The 16650-nt window shown below is 37.9% G+C and overlaps 1 protein-coding gene and 2 pseudogenes across 1 annotated transcript; all 3 read left to right on the top strand.

Annotated features, from left to right (window-relative positions):
* The first annotated feature begins 1277 nt into the window (after positions 1-1277).
* Positions 1278-8114, top strand: LOC113332870 (annotated as a pseudogene).
* Positions 8115-9331: 1217 nt separating this feature from the next.
* On the top strand, positions 9332-11101 carry LOC113333387 (annotated as a pseudogene).
* A 1075-nt stretch (positions 11102-12176) lies between these two features.
* LOC113332647 (cation/H(+) antiporter 19-like) lies at positions 12177-16029 on the top strand. The gene is made up of 3 exons (XM_026579170.1): positions 12177-12694; positions 13016-14017; positions 14125-16029. The coding sequence occupies exons 1-3, from the start codon at positions 12503-12505 to the stop codon at positions 15346-15348; spliced, it is 2418 nt and encodes an 805-aa protein (XP_026434955.1). The 5' UTR covers positions 12177-12502; the 3' UTR covers positions 15349-16029.
* The last annotated feature ends 621 nt before the right edge of the window (positions 16030-16650 follow it).

Here is a 16650-nt window from a genome sequence, read left to right as displayed (position 1 = left end):
TATAATTTCATGGGCCAAAGTTATGTTTTCCGCTATCTGTCTACCTGGGATGAAAGCCGACTGAAAAGGCGATATTAGTTTACCTAGCAGGCCTTTCATAGGGACTGCCATAAGTTTAGATATCACTTTATATCAAGTATTAGCAAGAGATATAGGTCTGAATTCTACCAGAGTAGTTGGATTCAGGGTTTTAGGGATTAAGGAAATAAAAGAAGCATTCATCTCCTCAGAGATATGGCCAATTTCAAAAAAAGTTTGTACCATCTTAATTAGGTCAGTTCCAATGATTTCCCAATTCTGTTGAAAGAAATTGGGAGGGAAATCATCCGGTCCCGGGCTTTTGTCAGGTTCCATAGAAAAAGAGTCTTTTTTATTTCACTTTCTAACGGCCTAACACACAACATGTGATTATCAGCTTGGGTTATGTTAGTAGGTATCAGGTTTATCATGTTCTGGTCTATATCTGGTTTTACTGAGGTAGCTATTTTAAGGAAGTGTTGAATTATACACTCGGAGATCTCCTCTTTAGAATTAAGCCAAACATGTTCTTCATTTCTTATTATATCTATTATGTTCCTTCGAAATCGTTGTTTAGCTTTAGTGTGGAAATATCTAGTGTTTCTATCACCTAGAGCTAAGTTCTGGTCCCTACTTTTATCTTTCCAAAATTTTTGTTTGATAGCATACCACTTTGCAAGATCATTTCTTAGCTTGGCTAACTCATGCGACTTGTTTTCATAGTTTTCAGTCTTGTTTGTATTTTCTAGATTTTTCTTTATAGTTTCTATATTACTATTTATGTTCCCAAAGCTTTTTTCTATTCCACAAACGAAGAACATGTTTAACTAACCTTGTAAGTCGATGACCCCTGAACAACAGTGTTCCAACTATCCTGAATAAGTGTCTTACAATCTTCATGCTTTATCCATTCTCCAAAGTATTTAAAAGGAGTAGGGCCATCATCCCAGTGGTTATGCATATTTAGTTTTATACGAACATGATCAGATGCTAAGGGTCCTAGGTGCTTTATGCTAGAGTTAGGCCTGAAATATGACTTCTTCCACATCTTTAGGCCTCCCACCAAATACCCTGTGATTCCTTTCATTCCACACATTCCACATAATAGCATAGTGCAATATTCTCCAAATTTTCTTACACTTTCCAGCCAAAAAGTTTCACTCCCAAGCTTCAAATAGATGCAACACAATGCCCGCTATTAGCCAACAAACTCGCAATGATTTGATAAAGAAGTTCCATAGTTTGAACGAATAGGGACAATGCAGCAACAGATGGTCAGACGTTTCCAATACGTCGTTGCATAAAGGGCAAACAGTACTGTTCAGGTTAACCCCTCGGTGTCGAAGCATTTCTCTCGTAGGGAGAGAGTTATGAGAAACATCCCAAAGAAGAAAACTTACCTTTTGTGGAATGTAATTTTTCCACAGAAATTTCGAAAATGAGCATTCTGACACATTCCCAGCCAAAGTATTATAGAAAAACTTGTTATTGTAATTGTGAGTGAATTGTACCTCATCTTCTCGTTCCACTAGGGTGGGAACAACACCAATGTCCCGACGTAGCAGGTCCCATTCCAACTGCTCATTGGCATTTAGTTGGTGTCGAAAAATTCCATACCATTGACCATCTCTAATCATTTGTGCAATTGAATCATGTTTCCGAGATCAAACTTTGAAGATTACCGGAAAACATTTTTTACACAGTCAACTGTTGACCATCGATCTATCCAATATCTCACGCCCCTTCCATTTCTAACTTTGAAAGAAATCATACTGTGAATTCTCGGCACCAACTTCGTCACACTATGCCATAAACTTCTTCCTTGAATTACATTTTCATCAATCGGCATGACCATATCTTCATTTGCCTGAGTTTTTTTGTTGAACAATGGTTCGCCATAAAGCCTTTTCCTATTTTGTATAGCGCCAAATCCATTTAACCAGTAGGGTCTTGTTAACAACTCTAAAATTCTTCACACCCAATCCACTTTGCTGCTTTGTCAAGTTAATCTTATCCCACTTAACCCAAGCCATTTTCTTACTCCCTTCGAAAGCTCCCCAAAGGAAATTTCACATCAATTTTATCATTTTCTTCTCCATGCAAACTGGTAGGTGGAAAAGAGATAAGAAATAGACCGGTAGGCTAGATACACAACTCTTGATAAGCACCATCTGGCCTGCTTTATTCAGTAATTTTTTCTTCCCAGATGCTAGCTTTTGTGCCATCTTTTCTAGAACCGTATCCCATATAGCTTCTCGAAGTTTCACCTATTGGCATGCCAAGATATTTAAATGGCAGAGTCTCTATTTTACATCCAAGCTCCTTAGATAACTCACCAATACAAAGACGATCCCACCATTTTTGCTTGGGAACTTATTAATGAACCTCGCTGCCAATCCAATCTCTCTGGAAAGACCTTACAGGTACATAAATGAACCTCACTCCATGAGTTTATGTTTAAATGTGTGTTTAAAACCATATGGATACATTTAAATTATTCTAAGAATGCTTGTTTTAAAGGTATAACATTTGGGTAAGTGGATGCTCAATTTGTTTATTGTTGTGCTAATTGTTTTTTTGATTGTATGACTGTCACTTACTTCGTTCAATGCAATCAAATGCATGTAGAATTCGATTGAAGAGATGGCTATAAATGTGAAATCGATAGATTCAAACCACCTCCTGGAAATCAGAATGGAAGGATATTACGGGGAATCGGTTCCTGACAGGAAGCAATATAACCCTGGTTACCAAGTTGGTACAGATTTTATCTTCAACAATCAGATCCCTGAAGTAGATTTCACCATAATTCACCTCTACCCAGATTAATGGTGCGAGAAAGCTAATGTCGTTTGACAAGCTTCTCTGGTTCTGATTTCATTCACCTTTTATTTTGAAATTACAGACTCAATCTCTCTCTCTCAGGTGTTTTTAAACACTTCAAAACACGCTACCTGCTCAACAGGTGACTAACGTACATTTTAACTGTCACCTGGCAGTTACCATACGCACACACTACACATGACTTTATACGTTTGCACACTCACCTTTCACACAAGTTTAAGACTATTTCCTGACCCCCTCCCCCCCCCCCCCCCCCCCCCCCCCCGCAAGAACAGGGTCTATGCAGAGGCAAAGACACTGAGATTGTACCTTAATGTGGAAAACCTACTGCTAGATAAACCCTTTGTGAAAATATCTGCTATTTGATCCTGTGTTGAGAGAAAACGAACATCCAGAGTTTTTGCAGCAGCTAACTCCCTGACATAGTGAAATGCAATCTCTATATGCTTCATTCTGTGATGAAAGATTGGATTTGTTTTTAAGTATGTGGCTCCCATATTATCACACCACAGAACAGGTACCCTTGGGGAAGGAAACTGTAGCTCATGCAGTAAGGACTGCACCCAAACTAGTTCTGAAGTAGCATCTGCCAGAGAACGATACTCTACTTCTGTGCTAGATCTGGAAACTGTCTTCTGCTTTCTGGAGCACCATAAAATAAGATTAGGACCCAGAAAAAGTGTCATGCCACCAATAGATCTTCTATCAGTGATATCACCAGCCCAGTCAGCATCTGAGTAAGCTTGAAGTTGAAGAGATATAGACTTCTTAAACTGCAAACCATGAGAAATAGTGCCCTTTAAATACCTTAGTATCCTCTTCACAGCTGACCAGTCTGCATCAGTTGGGTTCTGCATATGTTGACATGCTCTATTAACAGCATAAGAGATATCAGGTTTTGTATTTGTTGCATATTGAAGTGCACCAATTGTGCTTCTATAGAGAACTGGATCTTCAAATGGAGAAGAATTTATCACAAAGGTTGATGTAGAAATAGGAGTGGCACAGCTAGCAGCATTATCCATCTTAGTCTCGACTAGCAAATTAGAGACATATTATTCTTGTGAGAGTAAGATACCTGCTGAGTTCTGTGTAGCATGCATGCTTAAGAAAAAATGTAAGAGACCCAAATATTTAATGGAAAATTCTCTGCCTAAAGCAACAATCAAAGAATCTATGTCAGTAGAAGAACTTCCTATCACCAAAATTTCATCCACATAGATTAAAATGTAAATCACATAAGTAGATGTCACTCTAAAGAAAAGTGAAGTGTCAGTCTTAGAAGAAGAAAAACCATTCTTGACCAGAAACTGACTCAATCTTTCAAACCAAGCCCTTGGGTATTGTTTCAAACCATATAGAGATTGTTGAAGCTTGCACACATGACTGGGAAGCATTTTATCTGTGTAGCCTGGTGGTTGGATCATAAAGACATCTTCAGATAAGTTACCATGCAGAAAAGCATTCTTCACATCTAGTTGTCTTACCAGCCAGTTCTTGTAAAGAGATATAGAAAGAATGATCCTTACAGTAGTAGGCTTGACCACATGGCTAAATGTATCTTGATAATCAATCCCTTCTACTTGATTATAGCCTTTGGCCACCAGTCTTGCCTTATACCTTTCAATAGAACCATCTGCTCTTCTTTTTATTCTAAAAATCCACTTGCAGCCAATCACATTTTTGACTGCAATTGCTTGCACCAGTTTCCAAGTACCATTCTGCAACAGAGCAGTGATTTCTTCATCCATAGAAACTCTCCAATTAGGATCCTTACAAGCTTCAGTATCACAGGTGGGAACTGTAATATCTTCACACACATACTGAACTTCTGAATCATAAATTCTTGGTTTGGGTCTTGTGATGCCCATTTTACTTCTAGTGTTCATAGGATGAGCATTTGTAACAACAGAAGTAGGAGGTGAAGCAATATCAGATGAAGATGAAGTGCCAGATGATGAGATATCAGCTTCATTAGGAATAGGTTGCAATGTAGTAGAAGGTAATGATTCAGTAACAGGTGCAGTTGGTGAAGTAACATTCACAGTTAGCAGAGCAGCAGGAATAGGATCAGAGACCAATATGGAAGCATAAGGAAAAACTGTTTCATCAAACTTTACATCCCTTAAGATAATAATTTTATTTGTATGTGGATTAAAGCAATATAACCCTTGTGCATAAGACTGTACCCAAGGAATATACATTTAACTGATCTTGGATCCAACTTGTGATGATTAAACTTCTTGAGACAGGGATAACAAGCACTGCCAAATATATGTAAAACAGATAGTCTGGTTTGATTTGAAACAAGAATTCCAGAGGTGACAAGTTTTGGAGTTTTGGTGTTGGAAGTCTGTTAATCAAAAAGTTTGTTGTCTTAAAAGCATATGACCAGAAAGTTAAAGGCAAAGAAGCATGATGAAGTAAGGCCAATCATGTTTCAACTATGTGTCTATGTTTCCTCTCAGCTGTTCCATTTTGAGCATGAGCATGATGACAAGACACTCTATGACCAATGCCACATTTATCCAAATAAGATGAAACAATTATGTATTCACCTCCCCAATCAGATTGAACAAACTTATTTCTTTTATTAAGTTGATTTTCCACAAATGCTTTAAATTTCACAAATGTTTCAAGTACTTCAGATTTACAAGCTAATGGATACAACCATGTAAATCTACTAAATGAGTCTATAAATGAGACATAATATTTGTAACCACTAATAGAACACAATGGTGAGACCCATATATCTGAGTAAATCAAATCTAAAGGACCATACACATTATTTGTAGAACTAAGTGGATAAGGTAGAGCATGACTTTTTGCTGATTGACAGGATGAACAAATAGTAGAGGATAAATGAGAATCAATAACCTCATCTACTGAAGAGAGAACATGCTTTAAAGTATGATATGTTGTATGTCCAAGTTTGTTGTGCCAACTTTGTGATGAAGATAGCCTAGAAGACAATGCTTGCTTGAGCTGAGCAGAAGTAAAGTCCATGTGATAGAGACCATCTTTAACAGTACCATGAAGGAGCACTTTGTGTGTAACCATATCCTTTATAAGAAATTTATCAAAGTAGAATTTAAAATAGTAGTTATTTTCTTTGATGAATTGAAGAACAAATATCAAGTTTTTGGTAATAGATGGTACATGAAGCACATTAGAAATAGTAAACTGAACAGAATTATTGGTGAATGTGGAAGAACCAATATGAGTAATATTCAAACCTGATCCATTGCCAACTTTGACTTGATCAGAACCTTGATATTCTGAATGCATATTAAGATTTGAAAGATCTGAAGTGATATGATGTGTAGCTCCAGAATTAGGTACCCAGATAGATGATGAAGAAGCACCTTCCTCATTGTAAACAACAAAGGCCTCAGGTTCAGGGCACCAATGATCCTCAAAATCATCACCATATGAATCATAAGAAGTGTGATATGCTTGCAACATTGGATGATCATTACACATAAATCTATATCTGCAGTCAGGAGCTAAGTGTCCTGGTTTCTTGCAAAATTGGCATTCAACATAATAGTCATACTTTGGTGTAGGAGGATAAAAGTTGTTTGAGCCACCAGAGTGACCAAATCTTCCACCATGAAAATTTCTACCTCCTTTGAATCCTCCTCTAAAGTTCCTACCGCCACCATTTCTATTTCCTCTAAAGCCAGAATAAATTGCCATCATTGGAAGTATTATGCCAAGAAGAGTAACCATAATTGTTTGGATATGATGTACCTGAATGATTTGGATAATCATTGTGTGGATAAGAATGTGCACCAACATGTTGTGAAGATTGGAATTGTTGTTGTTGTGGTTGTGACACATTTGCAGAAGCAGTAGTAAGATCCACCTTGGAGTCAGCAACAACTCTAGCTTCTTCAGATAACAACAATCCAAGAAGTTCTGATGAAGTAATGAGATTCTCATTCTTCAAATGTTGAGTACAAATCGATGTTTTGAAAGCATTAAACTCAGACGGTAAGCCTTGTAGAATATGAATTACCAAGTCTTCATCAGATATTGCTCTACCAATTTGAGCTAATTGATGTGAAATGGAACGTGCCTTATTGAAATAAACTAACATCGAGTCTGAGCTCTTCTTCAATCTAATCAAGTCAGTCTTAAGTTGTAACAGGAGAGATTTAGTAGATGAATTATAATTTTGTTCCAATCGATTCCAAATCTCATGAGAAAAGTGCAATCAATGACTTGAGAATGAATTTCTTCAGTAGAAGCAGAAAATAACCAAGATAAAAGAGCTGATTCTTGATTTACCTAATAAACATAAGCTGGATTGGAAATAAATTCATTATCAGGATTAGAATCGACGAAATCTGAAGCAGTGACGATAGCAACACCAGCAGGAGATGTTTTTCTTACATATTTCACAGGACTGTGAAAGGATCCATCAAAGAATCGAAGGAGATCATAGCTTCGTAGTGGTGGAGCTATCTGAGATTTCCAGAGAGGATAATTGTTTGCAGATAATTTCGACGGAGGTTTGAATGTTAATGATATATGTTTGTTTGAATTAGCCATGGAAGATTGAAGATGATATTAGTTAAAATTGAAAGGAATATGAAGTTAGGGTTTTATCTGATACCATGTGAGAAAGCTAATGTCGTTTGACAAGCTTCTCTGGTTTTGATTTCATTCACCTTTGATTTTGAAATTACAGACTCAATCTCTCTCTCTCAGGTGTTTTTAAACACTTCAAAACACGCTACCTGCTCAACAGGTGACTAACGTACATTTTAACTGTTACCTGGTAGTTACCACACGCACACGCTACACATGACTTTGTAAGTTTGCACACTCACTTTTCACACAAATTTAAAACTATTTCCTGACAAATGGTTACCTGGCTCAAGTGACCAAGCCCAAATAGATTTCGTCGACAAATGGGTGCAAGCCCATATTCAGGACTCCAACTCAGCTGCAATTGGGAAACCATTATTGTTGGCCGAATTCTGAAAATCAAGCAGGACATCAGGATATAATGTTGGCCAAAGGGATGCCTACTTTGCGAGACTATACAACACCATATATGCATGTGCTAGGAGTGGCGGCCCCTGCGGAGGTGGTGCTTTTTGGCAACTGATGGCCCAAGGCATGGATAGCTTCAAAGATGGATATGAAGTAATTTTGGGCGAATGCCCATCAACAGCTGCACTTATAAGTCAACAATCTCGTAAACTATCAACTATCTCTTACTAAGCTAAAATGCACACTGATTAAATAAGTGATCAAGGATTAGTCACACATCAGGTTAATTAGCAGGGAGAGTTTTATTTTGTTCTCGTTCCCTTAATATGTAGTGCGTACTAGTAGTAGTGCTAGTTGTATTCTGATAAATAATACTCCCTCCGTCCCTAATTAGATGACCTATACCATAAATAAGTGGAGTGATAGATTAGTATTATTATAAGAAATATGTAAAATTTGATAGTCATATTTATATTCATTAGATAAGTGTTTTAAAATGCTTTCCGATGATACAAAATTTACGAAAATCCGTTGTACAGTTTGAGAGATAAATCATTTTTAAATTTACTAGTAAATTTTAACTAGGTCATCTAATTAGGGACGGAGGTAGTAATCAATATGGAGCGACCAGTAGTGCGTTCGCAGTTCCACCAATCAATTTAATTGTTTGATTTCTTTGCAGTCTAATTGAGAAAGTTCTTGGAAAATTTAGAGAGCCGAAGGTATAAAAAATGGACTTTCAAACATATCAAATTGACGCTTTCACTTACAAGAAGGCCTATCGCAAGTCGTATGCATCAAATGATCCGTTTCTTTAGCACCTACTTCTTCAGTTTTGTTTTTCGGATTCTGTCAGTTTTACCGCAAGCATTTATTAATAGTTTGAACACAGTTGAATTGGTTGGCGTAAAACCCTATAAGATGCCGCATTGGATGATATCCATTTCTACGGAAAGGAAGAAACTGTTCGGAAATAATGTTTGTAGTAACCAAAAGGAGTTCTGAACAGATAAATATCATTCCAAAAATTCTTACCCAAAAAGCACATACTTGCAGCCATATATAGAAGAGTATGTCTCTTGTGCACTCTCGTATTGGTCGCCTTGGCATGACATGCAACCATAAGTTAGGCATGTTTTACAAAAATAACCATAGTGAATCTCAACCCGAAAATATTGATTCCTCGGTTCGTCATGACCATATCCATCATTAATTCATTTCCTTAATTGTTAATTAATTAACCTTTTCCTTTTGAGCTCTATAAATACTAAATCTCTTAGGAAATCGTTTGCTATACCAATTGCTCCGTCTCTCTCTGTCTCCCTCTCTCACAAATGATGTTCGACATTAGCAGTAGCAGTAGTTTGTTGGGGTGCTTAGTTCTGGCCCTTCTAGCATCTTCCTACCTACAAGTAGGACAGTGCAAACCGCATAACTCATCTTTGCTGCCATCGTCGGGGTTTCATCGGGGACATGGTTTCGTTAGAACTAGAGGTACCCGTTTCATGGTGAACGGGAAGCCACTGTACTTGAATGGATTTAATGCGTATTGGTTGATGTCCATGGCTTCTGAACCATCATGTGATAAAGGAAAAGTGACTGACACTTTTGAAGAAGCTTCAAGGTTAAAAATGAATCTAGTTAGAACATGGGCTTTCAGTGATGGTACTTCTTACAAGCCTTTGCAATCTTCTCCTGGTTCATATAATGAAGAAACGTTCAAGGTGAGATCATATTTATCCCTATACAAGCAGATCTAGCTATTAATGAAAGTTAACATATATAGAACATCAATGCTTTTGAAGGTATATGCATGTACATCCTTGTAAATTGGGGATTTAAGGATGTTCATATGTATATACTGTATTAATTAATTCGTCTTTAATTTGATTCACAGGGCTTGGATGATGTTATCTCTGAAGCAAAGAGAAACGGAATATATTTGATACTGAGTTTAGTGAACAACTATGATGATTATGGTGGCAGAAAACAGTATGTTCAGTGGGCAAGAGACAAAGGGCAGTACTTGCAATCAGATGATGATTTTTATACTAACCCTTTGACCAGAGAATTCTACAAGAACCATGTCAAGGTAAATTACATTTATCATCTTAAAGAACTAAACCCAAACAATAGCAGAAACCTTCCAAAGTTCACCACTTCTAAAATGATTAATATTGATGTATTTCATAACTAGCATGAGTTGATGCTGGTTTGCAAAATGAACAAGAATCTAGTTCATTTATGAAGTCTCTGTCTAATGTGTACTGGATGCCTGTACATGTGTAGGCTGTGCTCACGAGAAACAACTCGATTACAGGAGTGGCGTACAAAGATGATCCCACCATTTTTGCATGGGAACTCATGAACGAACCTCGCTGCCAATCCGACCTCTCTGGAAAGACCTTGCAGGTACATGTATAGGACCGCGCTCCATGGGTTTACGTTTATATGTGTGCTTAAAACCATATGGATACATTTGCATTATTCTAAAATTGTTTGTTAATTGCTGTGCTAATTGTTCCTTTTTTTTTTACTGGTATGACTGTCACTTACTTTGTTCAATGCAATCAAATGCATGTAGAATTGGATTGCAGAGATGGCTAGACATGTGAAATCCATAGATTCTAACCATCTGCTGGAAATCGGATTAGAAGGATATTACGGGGAATCGGTCCCTGAGAGAAAGCAATACAACCCTGGTTACCAAGTTGGTACAGATTTCATCTCCAACAATCAGATCCCTGAAATAGATTTCACCACAATTCACCTCTACCCAGATCAATGGTTACCTGACTCAAGCGAACAAACCCAACTACAATTTGTCAAGAAATGAGTTCAATCCCATGTCCATGACTCCAATTCAATTCGGAAACCAATATTGTTGGCTGAATTTGGAAAATCAAGTAAGGCAGCAGGATATAATGTTGGCCAAAGGGATGCTTACTTTAGAAGACTATACTACACCATTTATGCATGTGCTAGGAGTGGAGGTCCCTGTGGTGGTGCTGTGTTCTGGCAACTAATGGCCCAAGGAATGGATAGCTACAAAGATGGATATGAAGTAGTTTTGGCTGAGTGCCCATCAACAGCTGCACTTATAGCTCAACAATCTCGTAAGCTAGCAACTATCAGATAGCTGCCATGCCGACTGCTGAAATCAGCATAGGAGTACTCACACAGGGTAAATTAGCAGCAATTTTCTCATTATGTATTCTCTTTTTGACTCCTATTGTAATACCCAAATACAACTGATCTGAGATACATTTGTAAAATAAGCAGTTGCTAATCAATTTGCTAAGAACGACATTGCTGTTGAAAAGAAAAATCTTCCCAAGAACCATCATCGTTCTGACTAGTTGGGCCTTCGTCTGTAATTAACCAGTGGCAGTGACGCTTGCACCTGCAAGAGTCTCTATCGAAGTCATATGCATCAAAATGGTACCCTCCATTATTGCAGCCATTGCCATCTTCTGCAGGTGATAATGGTTGCCATTCGACGTCGCAATAGAAAAGAGTGCTGAAAAATATGTTGTTACCAAACCTCCACTCAATAGTTTCACCACTTCTAACTAATTGAACACCAAGATCGTCATCTGCGGATTGACATTGTATTCTCATGATCTTCCTATCTCTTAATCTGTTAGAGATACTTACATTCACCTTCCCTAACCGATAACAGCCCGCGCTCTCAGCCTGAATTACAATCCCCAAGAACATAATTAGCCAGATGGTGCACTGCAAGACTATCACGATATTACAATCACTAGTACTATCACGTCTTTTATTACAAACGGTGTTTGAATTCGTAATAATGCTTGTTGCAGCACAATTCATCATCATGCTACTGCAATGTATACAAAATTATGTGCATAACCCAAGAATTATCTATTTATATTGAATGACAATTTGGTTAGTTAGTTGCTGTTACTCGTACTCTTTTTGTTAAACCCTTTAACTACATAGTCAAGCCAAAAGAAGGTGTTACATTTTACTCTCTTTATACACATAAAACACAAAACACAAAGATGGGGGCTTAGTAAAAAATAGTACATATTAACAATAATGTGCTTGTAATTTTGATTATTAACCAAATAATTCCAAATATATATGCTGTTCCTAACAATGTTAGTTGTGATTTAACTAACACTTCCTAATAATGTTGGTTAAATTTTGAGGTCTGTAATGAGTTTAACCAAATCGCAATTAAGGGTTCCTAGCCCTGGGTATATGGGCATATTCCTATCCATAACATCAAGCTAAATCGAGCTGGAGTTTTTTTAATTTCCATGGTAAAACCTGAATTAGGCATGGATTAATTAAGAAAATTGGATAATTTTAGAATTTTACTCTCATTTGTCTCTCTTTCTGAATTTTCTTCTATATGCATTAATGCTATTGATTGTTTTTTTTCCATTTTCTTAATGGTATTAATTAGGCCATTAATACTTATTACTCTACGACGGATGTAGATAGAATTGCAGAAGAGGAAAAGTATTAACATTTGTATAGTGTATATTATGTAAATTGAGATTGAATTTTCTTATCTACTCTGCTCATGTTGTTGTTGTTGTTTAGTTTTGATCTTTGAGTGAGATAATTAGGATTAGGTGTGTTGATATTAATATTATTAAGTATGGCGACAAATCAAACGGTATGCCCAGCACCAATGAAAGCAACATCAAATGGGGCATGGCAGGGAGAGAATCCATTAGATTATGCACTTCCATTGGCAATCCTACAGATTTGTTTGGTTGTTGCTTTCACAAGAACACTTGCATTTATTCTTAGGCCTCTTCGACAACCTCGAGTCATTGCTGAGATTATTGTAAGTACTCTCTTATCCCTCTTATTATAAAATTTTAACATCAAAGAAGCAGGGATCCCCAAAATGTTTTTCAAACTAATTTAGGATGATTGTTTTTGAGTACTGGCCTCAAAATGGCCTGGTTTTGCTTCAATTTTTTTGTGCAATAAGTTGGCAGCATAAATGTTTTTGGCCTGTGAATCAAAAAGCAATGTATGGCAGAGAAAATTACTGTTTAACCTATCTTAGCTTCTGCAATCAGGAACTTACCATAGCAAGATTGATTTATTTTTGAAAAATCTTTAGACAATATCACCCAAATAAACCATATGTGATTTACAGGGAGGAATATTGCTTGGGCCATCTGCATTTGGTAGGAGCGAGAAATTTTTGCACACAGTGTTCCCAGCAAAGAGTATGACAGTCCTAGACACCTTGGCCAACATAGGACTATTGTTTTTCTTGTTCTTGGTAGGCCTTGAGCTTGACATACGTGCCATCCGTCACACTGGCAAGAAAGCACTAGGCATTGCTATTGCTGGTATCAGTTTTCCGTTCATACTTGGAGTAGGAACCTCTGTTGTCCTTCAAGCTACAATTGCTCATGGTGCAAGACCCGCCCCCTTCCTAGTTTTTATGGGTGTTTCATTATCCATCACCGCCTTCCCGGTGCTTGCCCGTATTCTTGCTGAGTTAAAGCTCCTTACTACTGATGTCGGTCGCATAGCCATGTCTGCTGCTGCAGTGAATGATGTTGCAGCCTGGATTCTCCTTGCTCTTGCCATCGCTCTCTCTGGTACTAGTAGTTCCCCATTGATTTCTTTATGGGTTCTACTCACTTGTATTGCCTTCCTCATCTTTGCCGTCTTTGTTATACGACCTGTACTTGTACTGATGGCTAGGAGATCCCCTGATGGAGAGCCCGTTAAAGAACACTACATTTGTGCAACGTTATCCCTTGTATTGGCTGCTGGTTTTGCTACAGATTGCATTGGTATTCATGCATTATTTGGTGCATTTGTAATCGGCATTATTGTACCAAAGGATGGTCCATTTGCTGGAGTGTTGATTGAAAAGATTGAGGATATTGTGTCAGGGCTTCTCTTACCACTTTATTTCGTTTCTAGCGGTCTCAAGACTAATGTTGCAACAATTAAGGGAGCAGAGTCATGGGGATTGCTTGTTCTTGTTATCCTTACAGCTTGTTTCGGGAAGATTGTCGGGACAACAGTTGTTTCTGTAATGGTGAAAGTGCCATTCAGGGAGGCAATCACACTTGGCTTCCTCATGAACACCAAGGGACTAGTCGAGCTTATTGTCCTCAACATTGGCAAGGACAGAAAGGTGCGTATAATTTTTAGTTGTATACAGTATACCAAATCATATTAAATGGTAGAATTTTTCAAATCTATGAATCAATCACGCGGCGACTTGATTTATGAGTATTGCAGGTGTTGAACGACCAGACATTTGCTATCTTAGTGCTAATGGCGCTCTTCACCACCTTCATTACAACCCCAATTGTAACAGCAGTGTACAAACCAGCAAGGAAATCCAAACCTTACAAGCATCGCACAATGCAACGTAATAATCTCGACACAGAGCTTACAATACTTGCATGTTTCCATAGCACTCGGAACATCCCCAGCATGATCAACCTTATGGAGTCTTCACGTGGTACCCGATCTCGAGGTCTTTGTGTCTATGCAATGCATTTGATGGAGTTATCAGAGAGATCATCTGCTATATCGATGGTACATAAGGCAAGGAACAATGGACTCCCATTTTGGAACATGAAGCGACCAGACCATGACAGGATGATTATCGCTTTTGAAGCCTACCAACAGCTCAGCAATGTTTCCATCAGACCCATGACTGCCATATCTGCTTTGCATAGCATTCATGAAGATATCTGCACCAGCGCTGAGCAAAAGCGCGTGGCAATCATTCTCCTTCCGTTCCACAAACACCAGCGTGTAGATGGTATGATGGAGTCATTGGGGCATGGTTTTCACTTAGTGAACCTAAGAGTCCTGCAAAAAGCTCTATGCTCAGTGGGAATCCTAGTGGACCGTGGCCTTGGAGGTGCAACACAAGTGTCAGCCAAAGATGTGTCATTCGACATCACTGCATTCTTCTTCGGCGGACGTGATGACCGTGAGGCAGTGGCTTATGGAGCACGAATGGCTGAACATCCAGGAATCGTCCTCACTGTAGTTAGATTTTTACCAAAACCAGGGAAGTCATTGATGGGGATTCATAAAAATGGAGATCAAGTCATCGAGAGCGGAATACTAGTGGATGATATAGAAGAGAAGAAGGCCGACGAGGAATTCTTGAGTCAATTAAAAGGAACTTATAAAGAATCATCAATAAAATACGAAGAAAAAGTAGTAGGAGGAAGGGAAGAGATAATAGAAAAAATGAAGAGTTTAAGTAGAAGCAATCTCTTCCTTGTAGGCCGAATGCCACCTGCAGCACCACTTCTTGACAGAAGCAACACTGACTGCCCTGAATTGGGACCTATCGGAAGTTATTTAGCATCATCAGAGATCTCAACTCCAACATCAGTTTTAGTGATCCAACAGTACCACCCATCTATGAACCATAACTTGATTGATCATCCAGCACTTGCCGATGAAAAGGATGACCAGGACAATGATATGTCAGTGTAATGCTGGAACAAAGCATCGATGATTTTAAGCTACTCTGGTCCATTGATTTTATCTATAAATGATGTAATAATTTTTTGCAGTTGGTTAGTGGTCAGGTAAGCGTTCTTTTTTTTCTTCTAGCTAACCTAACCTTCGATGGATGTTTTGAATAAGTTTGGCCAAGAAGTTGAATTTTGGGGAAGGTGGTGTAATTTTTTTACATTATGGGAAATGAAAAATGGACCCCTCGAGTGCCCAACAGGGGCCTGGAATCCTGAGTCTGGATTCGTGGGTAACCTCTTGATTTTGTGGGGACAAGAATCTGAGAATTTTCGTGTATCAAAAAAAACAAAAAATATATAAAAGAATATGCTTATGCACGTGATTACATCATATTTGTGAAGGTCTCGATAAAAAAGTTGTTCAAGCAAAGAAGAAAAATGAAGACAGACATCATAGCAGTCCTTGACCAAACCCAGAGTCCAGACTGGAGCTGCCTTCTACCGGTCTCTAGTTATGTTCAGGATTTTGAAAATACTTCTAGAATGTATGGTGTTACTTGGTAATGAAACAAAATGTGCAGAATTGAAATTCTCGAGGAATACAAGCACAAATAGGTTTTCTATTCTTGAAGGAGAGTTTTCAACTTGCCCAAAATTAAAGGAAATAAAAATCCAAGGCCACCAAAGGGAGCCGAAGTAGGCATAAGACATTCAACAAATGAAAGTTTCTCAACCATGTGAGGTGTGAGTGTGACAAGTCTCATTTCCATGGGAAGGAAAGGATGGTTCTAATGTCTAATGTATGATTGAAATTTCTAATGTCATAATTTAATAAGAAGATACCTTCATTACAAAATTCTTCCTTAAATTTTTGTTGGATTAAATACTTTCACTAATGTCAATTGTTGGTAGGTGGATCAAGGACTAGATTATAAATTTTTGTTTGCGAAACCAATTGCTCAGTCCTTAGTATAGCAATTTAAGAAGTTTGCCTCTTAGAATTAAGTTAGCAAATCCCTATACTTACCGGAAAAATACTCATTTTTAACGAATGTGTCCAGTCCTATTCATATATATAAATACCCATAGAGAGAACCTAGTAGTAAAACGCCAGAAGTCTCTACTAAAAGCTTTGTATATTGCTCCCTCCTATACGGTGATATGTAAAATTGCTTATTCCTTCCCGAGGATTCAACCTCGTTAGTTACTTGTTCTTCTTTTGTATGTATGTGATTGTGTTTTTGGAAATATTGGAGTACTATTGTAGCTGTGCAGACTTAACTTCCGCAGGTTTTGGCGCAACAATTGGTATCAGAGAAAG

Source organism: Papaver somniferum, unplaced genomic scaffold, assembly GCF_003573695.1.
Source record: "Papaver somniferum cultivar HN1 unplaced genomic scaffold, ASM357369v1 unplaced-scaffold_132, whole genome shotgun sequence".
Classification (NCBI taxonomy): domain Eukaryota; kingdom Viridiplantae; phylum Streptophyta; class Magnoliopsida; order Ranunculales; family Papaveraceae; genus Papaver; species Papaver somniferum.
The sequence above is the reverse complement of the archived record's forward strand: the minus strand, read 5'-3'. Positions and strand labels throughout refer to the sequence as shown.